This window comes from Glandiceps talaboti, chromosome 7, assembly GCF_964340395.1.
Source record: "Glandiceps talaboti chromosome 7, keGlaTala1.1, whole genome shotgun sequence".
Taxonomy (NCBI): Eukaryota; Metazoa; Hemichordata; class Enteropneusta; family Spengelidae; genus Glandiceps; species Glandiceps talaboti.
This window is the reverse complement of record NC_135555.1, coordinates 3,411,052-3,425,708: the sequence shown is the minus strand read 5'-3', so window position 1 is coordinate 3,425,708 and position 14,657 is coordinate 3,411,052. Positions and strand designations below refer to the sequence as shown.

The 14,657-nt window shown below is 34.7% G+C and overlaps 1 protein-coding gene across 1 annotated transcript; it reads right to left on the bottom strand.

Moving 5' to 3' along the window:
• Positions 1–585: 585 nt before the first annotated feature.
• LOC144438191 (vacuolar protein sorting-associated protein 35-like) lies at positions 586–14,522 on the bottom strand. Its single transcript, XM_078127234.1, has 17 exons — positions 14,499–14,522; positions 12,380–12,481; positions 12,029–12,125; positions 11,584–11,707; positions 10,691–10,867; positions 9,893–10,106; positions 9,524–9,607; positions 8,692–8,801; positions 8,226–8,322; positions 7,693–7,841; positions 6,585–6,858; positions 6,037–6,126; positions 5,395–5,517; positions 4,697–4,876; positions 3,971–4,210; positions 3,373–3,516; positions 586–2,420 (listed from the first exon to the last, which is right to left on the bottom strand). The coding sequence occupies exons 1-17, from the start codon at positions 14,499–14,501 to the stop codon at positions 2,241–2,243; spliced, it is 2,388 nt and encodes a 795-aa protein (XP_077983360.1). The 5' UTR covers positions 14,502–14,522; the 3' UTR covers positions 586–2,240.
• Positions 14,523–14,657: the final 135 nt, after the last annotated feature.

Genomic DNA, 14,657 nt, shown 5'->3' with positions numbered 1-14,657 from the left:
CTAGGACAATCGTTGTCATTTTATGTACATGTAACGCAAACAATTGACCAAGGCGGGGATCAAGGTCATCGGTAGGCTTGTACACCGCCCTCTATGGCAGTATTCATGACACATGTATGCATATCTATGAAGTCCTACAAGCAGGTACACCTGGATTTTACAGGAATACGTGTATCTGGGTGGAATATAAATGTATGTATATGCTACTCGGCCAGCTGTACACTTTGGTAGCTGAGATTTGAAGGAGGATAACGCTAGACTAAAGAGAGATCTTGAGATTGGATGAAGGATAGCACTAGACTAAAGAGAAATCTTGAGATTGGATGAAGGACTAGACTAAAGAGAGATCTCGAGATTGGATGAAGGACAGCACTCGACTTAAGAGAGATCTTGAGATTGGATGAAGGATATGGTCACAGTCCAATACACAGGCTATCATAGTCAGTCCAGTACACAGGCTATCATAATCACAGTCAGTCCAGTATACAGGCTATCATAGTCACAGTAGTCCAGTATACAGGGTTTTTAAGGAAAATAAATCTCGCATTAAAACAAGATATTTCACTTTTCATTTTTTATTTCATGAGATTGATATAATCCACACATTAGGGGTGGCACATACATTGATGAGAGAGAGGGAGAGAGGGAAGAAGAGCATAATAATACAATTTCTATGACTTGTAGTCAATACTATGAAAATATTCTAACGTGCTTTGTTATTTTATTTTTCATTAGTCTGACTTGGAGCTGATACAATGCAAGTATTCTAACATGCCTTTTTATGTAACTTTGGCAAATTAACAATCATCTCAAATTGGATTTAGAAATGTGGACACTCTTTTAGATCATTTGATAATATTTGAAATCTGGGTTTTTAGAAAAAATATCACAACTCGTCAGCATACTACATTCATATTTAATTGTATACGACTGTTTGAAAATAATACAATACACTTTAATACTACATGTATTAATATTCAGGAACGTTGTCACGTTCAGTAAATGATAATCATGGTCAAGAACAATACTGCACCAAGTTCATACCAATCTTTTCCTGAACTAGAGGCATTGAACATTTCACAAAACGTGTGTGGCGAAATAAACAAACCTGTACATACCCATTTCTAATAGAGAGAGACAAGTAATGCATAATAGTGCCATACTATAAGTACTGACAGAACAAAAGAAACGTTAGTGTAATTTCCATTTCACACAACTTGGAGTACAAGAAGTATTGTGTTAGTGCTTAGGATTAAAATCACACAGTAAAGTAAACAGTGTGGCTAGTAGGTTATAACACAGACAACCATAGAGATAATTGTCTGATTTTATAATAATGAAATGAGGGGTGTGGCTATTATAATAACATAGTCTCTGACATGGTTTCCTTCACTTTATATCTGGACTTCACTTTTCCAGTTGAATAAATTACAAATTTCTGAAACTTAATTATGCCATACACACTCTCTTTCTTATTTCTACGCAGAGATCCTATCAGCCTACTCAACTTCATGTTGTTGTCACTGCTGAATCTGCTTGACAAGACATGAAAAGTCAGTTTTAACTGACAAATGGAAATGATTATCCTAATGATAAATTAGTTGGTAATGATATAACCACAACATTGTTTTCTTTATATGTCTCTGGCTTGAAATAATCTATACAGCAACTACATGACATAATGGCTGTCTAAACACATGGTAAAGATCTCATTTTATCATTAAGATTATAGCTTGGTTGATATTACATTGTACTAATCACATATGTCTAAACAAACATTTTTATGATTGTTGTTTTTGCTCAATGGTGGTGGGATTTCTATAGGATGGAAACTGTAAACTTGAGATCAGCAAGAGCAAAGCAAAGAGAGTACTTTTTCCATTCTCTCAAAATGCCACATCACAATTTATTTTTTCTCTTTATCAGGAAAAGTCCAATTTATAATTTGTTATTTTCCCCCATTATTTGGAAATAACAGGTATAATTTGTTATTTTTTCCCCCATTATCTAAAAATGCCAAGTCCTAATTTATCATATTTTTCCAATATTCTGGAAATGCCAATTTCTGAAGTATAATGCAAGTAGTAAAATAAATCTAAAATTCTACATCCTGGGTTCACTATTATAGATCATACCATTAGCACCTAACTTAAAAACTGATATATAAACACAAAAAAAAGTAAGCTTGAATTCTAGATAGCTATTTGTCTGGTTTTTTTTGCTACATATGTACAAGATTGCTACATGACGAGGCCTTCATATGTTGGTCCATCGGGTTCTGGTGATTCCTGTTTCATTCGAAGGTGTTCTATTGTATTCTGGAAGTGTTTGTTGATCTGTTCTGTTTCTTCATTGCCATCAAGGTTGGGAAGATCATCACGGATCTTTTCTATGAGTTGATTGAGAACTTGAATTGTTACCTGTAACAGGATGGAAGCACATTGTCAAGGTAAAATATACAGCCTGTTTCATTTTAGTGTTCACTGGTTCTGTTTAATACAACCATGCAGAAACTAGTAAGGAACTGCTACACTTTAAGGTAGCAATATTGAATGAATGCATTTTGTCTAAAAGATATACCACAATGCAGACATCAAAACATTGGCATCCATGTTTCTGCATCTATTTGCTGTGTGCTTAAATGGTTTATTTCATTTACACAAAATGTAGAATGTGTAGTTTCTTATTGGTTTCTGCATGGTTCTATCAAACAGCGCCAGTTAACACTAACATGAAACAGGTTGGTACGTGTCTCATCGCTGAGTCTCCAATACACAGGTCCTTCATTTTTCTTGTATTACTATTAGCTCATATTTGAAATACTTGCTAATTCCCATACATGCCAAATATGTACAATCATTGAAAAGGCCCAGTAGCCATAACTATGGAGTAGAATTGCCAGCATTCTGATGATTCACAGTTTCTGATCTAATGGATGGTATCATGTGAAGTTTACATACTAGTCTATCAGTGTTTTCTTGCAATTCACCAGTAATATGACTGTGTCTTGAATGGAGTCTGCCCGTCTCATTTGAGCTCATCCATGAATTTTAATGCTGTTAGTTGAATCATTTAGTTGAGATGTAACGATAAATTGTCCACTTCCCCTTTCTTTATTTCCTCCAAGGTGTCATCCAAATATCTTTGCCATAGTGAGGGTTTAAATTAAAGTTCGAACAGCGAGTTTGAGTAGAACAGGCAGTTTGAACTGGTGAAATGTTACTCATAAGTAATAAGAACCCTGGTTGTGATATAAGGACTAATTGTTACTATGTTTTACCGACTTGATGAACATATTTAAGGACGTCATCATGACAAGACTTGATACTTTTTGATATTGTCTTGGTTATAGATAACATCAATCCCACTCACCTGATCGTTGCCTCTTTCATAGAAGTAAATATATCTGTTAAGAATTTCTACAAACAACTGAACTTGCACTGAATTATCCATACACTGGTTGGCAATACGAAGAGATTTTTTTAAACATTCCATCACTCTCTTGCCGTCTCTTATCTACAGTTAGAAAAACATGATACACGAATGTCATTGCCATGACCTACAGCTTTAAGGTCAAATCTTATGGCACCTTCAATACAATATCACTCTCTCCCTTGTACCTTTTGTCAAATTGTGGAATTACTACATAATATATCTAACAAATGAAAAGTGAATGGTCTCAACAAAACTCGACTTATGGGTTTCCAAAAGTTTCAGACATGTTCACTTTTATATTGACATGCATTTTTATCGAACTCTTTAACTTATAGGTATGATTTTTTTTTGCATCAGAGTTATCAACTCAGCATTACACAAACAGACATTTGTTTTTATTAAAACTGATGCCTAAATTGTTAGCGTTATTAAAACAAGCAGGATAAATACTAGTAATAACTCACAATGTGAAAACAAAAGAAAAGGAATATGTTGTATATTATTATAATCTGAATTCATTGGAATTTGTACTCGCCTCTTTGCCATCACTTTCCACAGTTTTACCAGACCAGAAAAGATGTGAACAGACACTGACACCCCTACATTGGTCAGGTTTTTTCAATAGTTTAGAAGCTGCTAGTGCACACTGTGTACGTAGTGGTTCATGATTCTCTTCACCAAAACAACTCATTCTTTCAAACGTGGCAATGATAAGTGTGATAGCTGCTAGTTGGGCTTTAGAGTCACTGATTTCATCCTCATACAAAGAAAATGCCTGAGGGAAAAAAACAACATGTCTTTATTTAGTCTATAACTTATATAAACAAATTGGATTTTATTCCAGGTAGGTATAGTCTGTATGGTGTGCCATGACGGGACGCCCTTACAGATCAGTCACCCCCTTTCATGAATAGAGAGGTCGGTAAGGGTGGAGTGACATGAGGTATCTAACACTGGTTCAAGCATAAAAAGTTATGGGCCACCATACTTCAAAATCGTTTAAATATCTGTTTATGAATATCTCATTTGTAACACTACAGGGCACCTGAGTACATGATGATAACTGGGTAATAATTACATGGATGACGAAGTGCAAAATAGTTTGCAATTTAAGCTCAATCTTTCATAAACTAATGTTTTAACAATTCTTGAGGTAGCACAGTAGAGTTTTTAAACATAGCAAATTCAGATTTTATGATTTTCTTATTTTAAAAAATGTGAATACTCTAACCCACAGAATGATATTTTCTGTGTACCGTACCTGTGACATGAACTCATACGCAACAGTTTCATGATTTTCAAAACCAATTTCACCAGCTGCAAGACCTCCCTGTAGGAACAATCTCAGTGACAACTCGGCATACTCTGCTTTTATCAAAGCACCAATGGTTTGGTGACAAAATTTAAAGATTTTTTGGCATTTCTTCTCCCATTTATCATCCTATAGAAATATAAAGACATAATGACCAATTAAAAAATAACAATACTGTTTACACAAGTTATAATCTTTCTTATACAGGAATACATTCTCTAGTCTTACTGGCTTTAAACAGGTAAATCTATCAGAGATCAAAGGGTATTTCACAGGAATTCTTTCCCAAAATTACTGTACAGGGAATGGAAACCTAGTCAAGTTTGACCAGATTTCGCTGATGATGTCTCAGTGATTCAGACGAAAACTACATAGTCGCTTCAAAAACAAGATTCATAACTATTATCGGTACTGCTGCTATGACTACTACTACTACTACTACTACTACTACTACTACTACTACTGCTGCTACTGCTGCTGCTGCTGCTGCTGCTGCTGCTGCTGCTACTACTACTACTGCTACTACTGCTACTACTACTATGACTACTACAATTATCATCAGGTCATCACCACAAAGGTGGTACATGTGGTATTAGTAGGAAATACAACTCGGCATTCATAAACCACACTCTATACCCTTTACTTACCTCTTCTCCTACTTCTTTATACCTGTATGATAGTTTAAATGCATTGAAAACCAAGGGAGGTAAAGTATATTTTATCCTCTTGTTACCACCATTACCAAAATGATTCCTGGCTGATGTTAAAATCTGCAAATTAACGGTAAAAATGTTAGACATACTACAGCGATTTCAACGTAGAAGTATCACAACTACTAATTAACATATAAAAAAAAATTGTTTCATTGATACAAGCTGAGATTGTACCTACAACAATACAACATCAAGCTTACATATCTATGGTAAAACTTTAACGTTATCGAAGCTTACATATAGTAAAACTCTCAAGTTATCAAACTTACATACTTATGGTAGAACGCTCAAGTTACCAAAACTTCAGTTCCACCTCTATGGTGCAAAGTAATAATAATAATAAATAATAATAATAATGTTGGGTTCTTATATAGCGCTTTCCCACGCCATGCTCAAAGCACTTTACAATTATTACCCCTGGCTCGGATCAGAATGTACACCATCAAATTCAAGTATTCCTGTAACATTCTGGTGTTCAGCAATCTTAACATGTGTCAAGTTTAGAAAAGTTTAGAGTAAAATTAGCAAGATTATAACACTGTCTTTGTTTACACATGCCGTCAACTGATAACTTACCAGGTATTGTTGGTCTGGGTCTTCTGAAAACAACAAATTAATAAATCTTCCCATCATGGTTTGTTCCTCTGCAAAATCTTCAGGATCCTCCTATTGGTCAGGAAAGATCATGACACAATTAATCAGGGACTCTTATGAATTCTCAGTACCTTTAATAACATCTGAAGTCAGTAACAGGAATTGAAAACACAACAGGAGTTTGTAAAAAGACCACTCAGTATAGGTTGACAAATAAATAGTTTCCACAACTAGTATTTACTTATCTAACTATGCCAAACTCTGTCAGGTCAAGGTGGTCATAATTACATAATATTATCATAAAGATGGTGTCCTAAGTAGTCCTACATGTAAAATGTCATGAAGGTTGAAGTTCCTTCTCTGGATATCAAAATGATGGCTATTTAGAGTCTAGTGATATTATTTTGATACTATTTTGACAATAACTAAATGTTTTTTATGTGACATCATCAACGTATACATAGGGTGATCAGACATCATGGGATTCAGTGCCCCTGTATTATTTTATCCTAGTCAAAATACTGCCTTACCTCCTCCTGTGGTTGATCGTTTTGATCCTGAATTAACGGTGACACCAACGTCAGTATAGCATCTACTTGTTTCTGAGTTGGAATATACATGTTGTTATCTAATGCATTATTGATGACATATGCCGTCATAGACTTCCTGGACTCATAGTCAAAGTACTCAAAGAGAGGTGAGAAATGATCTAACTGAAGAACAGTCAGGAGATTGTTGTAGACATCAACCGGTATCTTCAGAAGTCTGGCTAGTTCCTTGTTAACAGCACTGCTGCTTTCCAAGCTGTGAAAGATGACAGACGGAATGTTGTGTCAGTAATGCTGTAGTATGAAGTAGTTTGCCATTTGGACCTTTTCTGACCAAGTAGGATTTCTGGCACTTAACTAACTCCTGAGACATCAGCTATTTGTAACTTTGTTGAACGGAGAACATTTGATCTTCACATTTGAGTTATTTTGTGGACCCAGATCAAATCTGTATCTGTATCTGTATAAATACTGGAAACTTGCTCACTACTGAGCAAAATTTTTCCAGGGTAAGTGAGTGCGCTCAGTCATTAGTCCCTGTGGGCTGCTAGTGCAGTCTTAAATTGTTCTGTTGTGTTGCTAGTGACAATGTTTTCCAGTAACTGATTCCAGTCTACAATAGTTAATGGTATGAATGAATGTTTGCTTGTTTCAGTTTTACACATAGGTATTTTAATTGCCTTTGAATGTGATTGCCTAGATGGTCTAGTGTTAAATGAAAATAGCATGTCGGCAGGAATGGCTACAAGGCCTTGTACAATCTTGTCAACAGAGTTGTATGCCTTTGTTATCAAGCTAGAGAGTTTGATTTGGGGTTTAGTAGAATCATACACTGTACAAAAATTCCTAAGTTTTGGGTATAGTCGAGTACACTATGACATCACACAACAGTATTAACTTGTCTTCTTTTCAGAAGGGTTAACTTGTCTTCTTTTTAGGAGACTTAGGAATTTAATCTCATCACTAAATTATTTTGCTTAATCACTTTTGATAGCTCACATGCTGTCATCTAGTAGCTTTCGGATAGCTATGAGACTTAAATGACATGATTAGCCACTAGAGGGCGATATACAGCAATAAACATACTCACCGTTGAAGATTGAGCCTATTGAAGATGTCAACTGTAGTTTCCAATACTTTATCCACATAGTCTACTCTGTCTGGATAGCATTTCAATGCCAGATTTATCAGAGATACTTGTAAAGATACAATGTCTTCAGTTGGCATATCTTCCCTGGCCTGTCAACAAGAGATATTTCAAAATATATTATGATTTCTAGCCATCTATTACTAAAGCATGTTAGATACGACACTCAAAAGATGTCAACAATATCAGATCTCGAGAGGTGAAGATAGTGGTGGTGATGTGTGCATGTCTCTTTCAGGGATAGATAGCTGGATGGCTGGCTGGCTGGGTGTGTGTGTGTGTGTGTGTGTGTGTGTGCATGTTGGGCTTATTGAATGACAATACACACACATGTGTGTATATTGGGGTTTCGAGTATGACAAGATATGTGTGTATGCATGCATGTGCAGGTATGTATGTGGGGGGGGGGGATTCTAGTGTAAATATATACTCTACAATAAGTGTATATTATGACAACAGTTCAGTAGATGACTTACCTGAATAACTGTAGCCACTTGCTGTGAAAAGATGTCAAACAGTTTGATGTCATTGGGGATACCTGTACCATCATCACGGTGTGCAAACATGGCAAGCCTATGGAAGAGATAAAAACATTTGTTCAACTAGCCTTTGACTATCACTCTTTGCTCATCAGAGGAAAATGAAGTAGAAAATAATTTATCTAATTTATTTAACTTATTTAAAGAAGGTAGTCCTCTCAACTATAATATGGTCGCTTTACCACAGAGCCCTCCATATGTTAAAGAATAGAGGTGAAAAAAGACTTTCAATTTTGTGTTTCTTGGTAATTGAATAAAAATTCTGTGATGTAAAATCATGAAATGACTCTACAGAACCATAATTTTATGAAAACACCTTTATTTCGTTGAATGGTATTCCCCTTTAAGGCATTTTAAAATATTAAAATAGTTTTGAAATTTTCCTAAAGTGTATTCAACTTACCTGTCAATCAACGCAATGATTATATTTTTAACATTGACTTGTTTATGGAGTTCGGCACAAGCTCTCAGAAAATTGTTGAGTGTTTGTAGGTGGAATTCATCTGGAAACACCTACAAATGTCAAATAAACATGTGTTCAGAATTGAAGACGGGATGGAAGAAGGATTATTTTAAAGCATGTTGTACGTTCATGTCTGTATTCTTACACGAAATGGTCAGCATGGTATATTTAGTCTGTGTTTTATCAATAGTTTTTGTTGTGTAGCTCAATTCTGTTTATCTTTTTCTTTATTTCATTTTACTGTACCTTTAATAATCCCATGGGATATATTATGTGTACTAAATAAATAAATAATAAATAAATATTGCTTTTTAAATACAATGAGTATATTATTGATGAGCATGACAGAAGAAATAGCCCCCCCCCCCCCCTCCATTTAAAGTAGTACCAGAGGATGTCAACAAAACGCCACATTAGCAACTTAGATGGAAACTATGGTTGAAGGAAGAATCCAAAGTCTCTTGGCCACTGACAGCAACTTATCTATTACATAGATATGTCTATTCTTCTCCTTTGTAATGTCAAATGTTGATACAAGAGACCGGTATGTACATAAGTTGATACTTTATTTTAGATTGGAGGACATGTAGAAGAGTGGACCATTGGTTGACTGTGATGCAATCCAAATACAATCAATGTACTGTACAGTGTCTATCCTTGTCTTAAACCCTGACAAGCCACTATCTTAACTCTCTAGTTGAATTGTTTATTGCATGGTACAAATGTAATTGTGTTGGTCAAAACACACAGAGCTATGAATTGTTTACTTCACCTGTATGATACACTCCATCAGATATTCTTGTGCAATGTAGTCACGGCAACTGACGACTTGTTCTAACACCCCTGGGAGGACATTCTGCAGTAAAATAGTATATGAAAACATGTAATATAATTATTGTTGTGGTTACACTTATGTTTGTAGGCTGATTACTTCGATTTAAAAGATAAGGAGAGAGTGATAGAGCTACCATCTTCATTAGATACCATTCACACTGAGATTTGACAAATGTTGTTTTAGCAATATAACTGTTGAATCTATAGACCAATATCTCTGAATGTCTTCAAATTTATGTAAATTTCTTGAAGCAAGTCTTCTTGATCTTTTGATTTCAATTCTAAATTGTACTGTATTATTACTTGCCTTTTTGTAGAATTCCTGTGTCATAGAATCCAGCTGACTAAGTCGTACGAGATTAGTGCCCACCAGAATCCTTAATTCCATTCTTTCTTTCTCTCTCTTTTCTCTATCACGTGTGTGTCCTTGATGTTGCATTCTCACCCACAGTTTATTCATCTCAGAGAAGTTCAGCAGAATAAAATCAATGGAATCCTTAATGTTACCTCCAATTTCCTCACTGGAAGACAAAGATGACGATAAACTATATTAACAGCCATATCATTCCTGTCAGTCATTTCGCGCAGTACAGTATGGTACTGGACAGTTTCCAAATTATTTGAATATCATATGAAAATCTATAAGGAGTTCTGCTTACTTGAGTATGCCAAGGTAATCACTGAATATGGGCATGAAATATCAACCATCAATGACGCAAAATGTACAAATAATTCATTATGTAACTTTCTTATAACTCAAATCATGTCTTAAAACCCAAACAAGATGTCAAAGTTGAATTCAAAACTTATAAGTAACCCTGCAACAGGTGTGTGATATCTCATTGTAAGAATTGAAACTGTTGGGTTTGTTGTCCTTATATATACCCCAATCGTAATTACCTACCCCCAAAATAACACAAAAACAAACAACAGAAACAAAACAAATAAATAAACATTCCAATTGTATTTAACATATATTGGTTGTACTTTGGGTGAATCATTGTAATCCATCACACAATTTTACAGTTCCTCTAAAGACTTATTCACTGTAAAGCATCTCTGAGAGTCAGTGGGAAAATAAGGTGTTCTAGTTATTTGTACTTACGGGTCCTCACAATCTGGTAGTATATTCCTTGTACACTGTAACAAATAATTACGCAGGAAGAGTCCTCTCAGAGGATGTTGAACACCTCTACACATCTCAACCATATCTTTAATAATATCTTTTCTGTTTGCATCATGGGTTTTGATATACACCACTCCTACTGTTACCAACAGATACCTAGTACAATCAACAAAAAAATCTCAAAATTAAGAGAAGCTACAACTATGGTAGAAACTCTGACATGTGAATTTTCTTTTTTTGTTCTTATCTTTACATATTTTATTTTCTAGGGATCTGTTTAGTTTATTTACTATATACATTTTGACCAGTGACCATTAGTTATGAATAAACAAATAATAACAAAATTCATATAACACTCAGATTTCCTGTACAAACAAAAACATATCAAATATTCAATTTGTGATAACTCATATTTTATCATTCTAGTTGTAGGTGTTCTGGTCAATTCTACTGCATGTTTGTTTACTGTAATAGAATCAGATATTTCATGTCAAAAATACATCAACATTTACATGCAACGAAATCAGTAAGAAACGGTTAAACAATAAATGCATCTATCATAAACTATAAGGCCTTCCATCATCATCATTATTCAACCATCTCTAGCTACGTTCACAGATTTAAGATTTTCATCTGATTAGATTGCCAAAATTTGAAATTTATGTGCTGATACTACTTTTTTGTGAATGTTGTCTGTGGAATAAGCTTCACTTGTCTCTATCCTATGTGTTTCTACATGAAACATTACCAAGACTGAATGTGTGTACAGGTAAATAATAAGGTAGTTTTTAAATTAGCCTTCACATCCCAACCACAGAGTTTCTTGATCATCTTATAACTGTTAGAAGGACATAATTGTTGAGAGTACTTACATCCTTGGTATAATATTCCCTGCATACTGCACCAGTTCATATAAATCTGCCACTTTATGGCCCTTCTGGAACTCATCATACAAGTATTGTTCTAAGTGCCGTAGTTCATCACAGATTGCCATGTCTATCAAGTTATCAGTCAAGGAGCTCAAACATCCATATTAGTTTACACTTACCATTCATAGACTATTCAACAAGTAGGTAATTTATTTGACTCAAAAGGCAATCAGGGTTCAGGGTCATATTTGTGTGATTTTCTGATAACATGCATGGCTGAATTCAAAGTGTGTGTGTGTGTGTGTGTGTGTGTGTGTGTGTGTGTGTTATCAACAAAGTTTCACACAAGTGGGTACCATGGATCAAATTGGATTACTTTGTACAGATAGATAACAATAACACTTCTGATTATCTTTTTATCTGAGTGAGACCATAGATGAAAGGATACAAAGTTCATAGTAACTTTTGGGTGACAACAATGATGTCCTCAACTCACTCAACATATTAGAGGCATGTTTCAGTCCATCCATCAGTTTAGCTTTATCCTGTGGATTAGAGAAACCAGTCATGCATGGGTTCAAATAATTAAAAGATACAGTAGGTCACTGGGCTAAATTAGAAATGACTGACTCTTGAAATCATGAACAATATATTCTCCATCTTTTAACAGTTTGGTTAGTATCTCAAATAAAAATGATGAATAAGCAAGATTGGATATCTACTGGCAAGAGTGCCTAATAATTTTAAAGTACAGAAGAGCAATACAATAATTTGGACATATCTATAAATTTCAACTTACCAGACATCTTTTCATCTGAAATGACTGGACTTTAACAACTTGCATTGCCTCATCCAGGAGCTTTTCTTGCTCCTCCTGAGGAGACAGTTGGTGTGTCTGTGGCTGAAAATATCAATCAAAAGCTGTGTTTTTATTCAAGGTGGTTAGTGGGTACATGAACCCTAGTTACCAGAGCCTTATCAGTCAGTAGTATGAAACTTTAGTACACAACAAACAGAAAAACATCATCTTTCTCTCAAAGATTTTCATTTGCAAAACTATCACTTATTTTTGTATGAAGATCAATATTCAAGATTTACTGTCGGAAATCAAAGTATGTTTTTACTTAACAGTGTAAAGAATTACTTAAGGTGGTGTCTGAACAGCAAATTATCTTCTTTTTCAAATGTGTTACATCATCACTTTTTTTAAAACTTGAAATTCAGTTTTTTCTTATTGTTTAATGCAGAGTAGTATTGAACTGGGTTTTGATGTTTAATAGCAGTCTGCTATTGTAATGAAAATAACATATATCATATTCCCTCCTACATAACTGAGAGACAACATGAAGACTTTAGCATAAATTACTCATACAGATTATAACACATGTCCCTGAGACTAGAAAGGCGATTCAATGAAACCCCTCCCTCTAATTAAGTGAGGATTATCTAGAAACTTCAATTCAAAGCAACTGTAACCCATGATGTTTTAATTTTTTTCTTCAGAAAATAACCAAAATAAACTTTCTTGAACCAAAAATAGTTACCATAATTATAATGACATTATGTTGCAAGATCAAATCAAATGGGCAAATGCTATTGACATAATGTCCATATAGACTATGCTTGAAGATATGCAACTTTGCAAGATTAAATTAGAGAATAAAGTGTACGAAACAAGGGTACACATGCATGTGTGTGTGTGTGTGTGCATATGCATATGTACGTATATGAATGGATGGATATATACATGCAAGTACATGTATGTTGATGTACATCATATGTATATCGATTAATCCATCATAGTTTATACATTGAAGGATGTTGCATGTTTGCTTTTTTTTTTAAAGAATGTGTTTAGAACCAGTATTCATCAGGCATGTACAATACACCATACACCAGACAGAAAGTCAAGATAGATTATAGATATGAGCTACTTACAGGAAAAGTTCACCATGTGTGCAAGATAAAAGAACATAGAATAGTGATTGTGAAGGATCAGATATGATGGGGAGAGGTGGAGTTGGAGGGGGGGGGGCAGTCATGGCTGACAGACAGTATAATTTGTGATGTCAATATTGAAGGAACACAATTACCATGATAATTCTGTTTGGAAGGAAAGATTTCCAATTTTTTGAAATGCTAACAATCATAATAACATGTACCTGTAATGATTGTACAATGAATTGACATTTTCCACTGGAACACTTTTTGTAAAATTGATGGAAACATACAATATTCTTTTACAATGAAAAACATAATGCATGTACTAACTGTATACACGTATTCATATTAGTTGTTATTACAGATTGTGTATTTTCACTTTGATTTGGTCTGTCATGTGACATATATTGAATTAATACGACACCCTGATAATAAATAATCGTAGACGACAACAAAGTAAACTTAAGGCGTGACCCAACGCTTATATTCTACTAAAATGGAGATGTCAGAAATGTTATTGTTAACTAAGAAATAATTACAGTTGGAAACACCTCACGACCCCAATCGATGTCACCGGTCGGTCAACCAACGGATGCACTATTTTACGTTCTTGTAACCATTGATTATAACAGGTAAAGACAAACGTTCTTTGCTGGAAAATATTTATGATAACTACGAATGTTATACATCGATTCTTCGTGATGACGGGATATGTGGGTTATCGTAAAAAGTAACAGTAATTACTATGAATGACGACGACAACATCCAGAAGCCATACCGCCGCCATATTGGATTTCATGCTCAGCGAGAGGGGAGGGGACAGAGCAACCTAGAACCCAACACCATACTACAAACTACATTTTTACAACTAAATATATCAGTTGCATAAGTCTGGGGATATGTGATCTTCTGTTGAAGACTTGATCAGTTTGTGATTGTCAAAAAATCAGAAAAAAACTGACGATTAGGGTACTCACCATTTTCTTTCCTTTCACGTGACAGACTTTTCAGAAGTTATTTATGATTGGTTTATCATTACTTCCGGGTTACGATCAACCCGCATCAATGATTGGTCAATCAGACAATACGTCATATTGGCGCGAACAGATCACATTATTCTCCATTTCTTGACATTT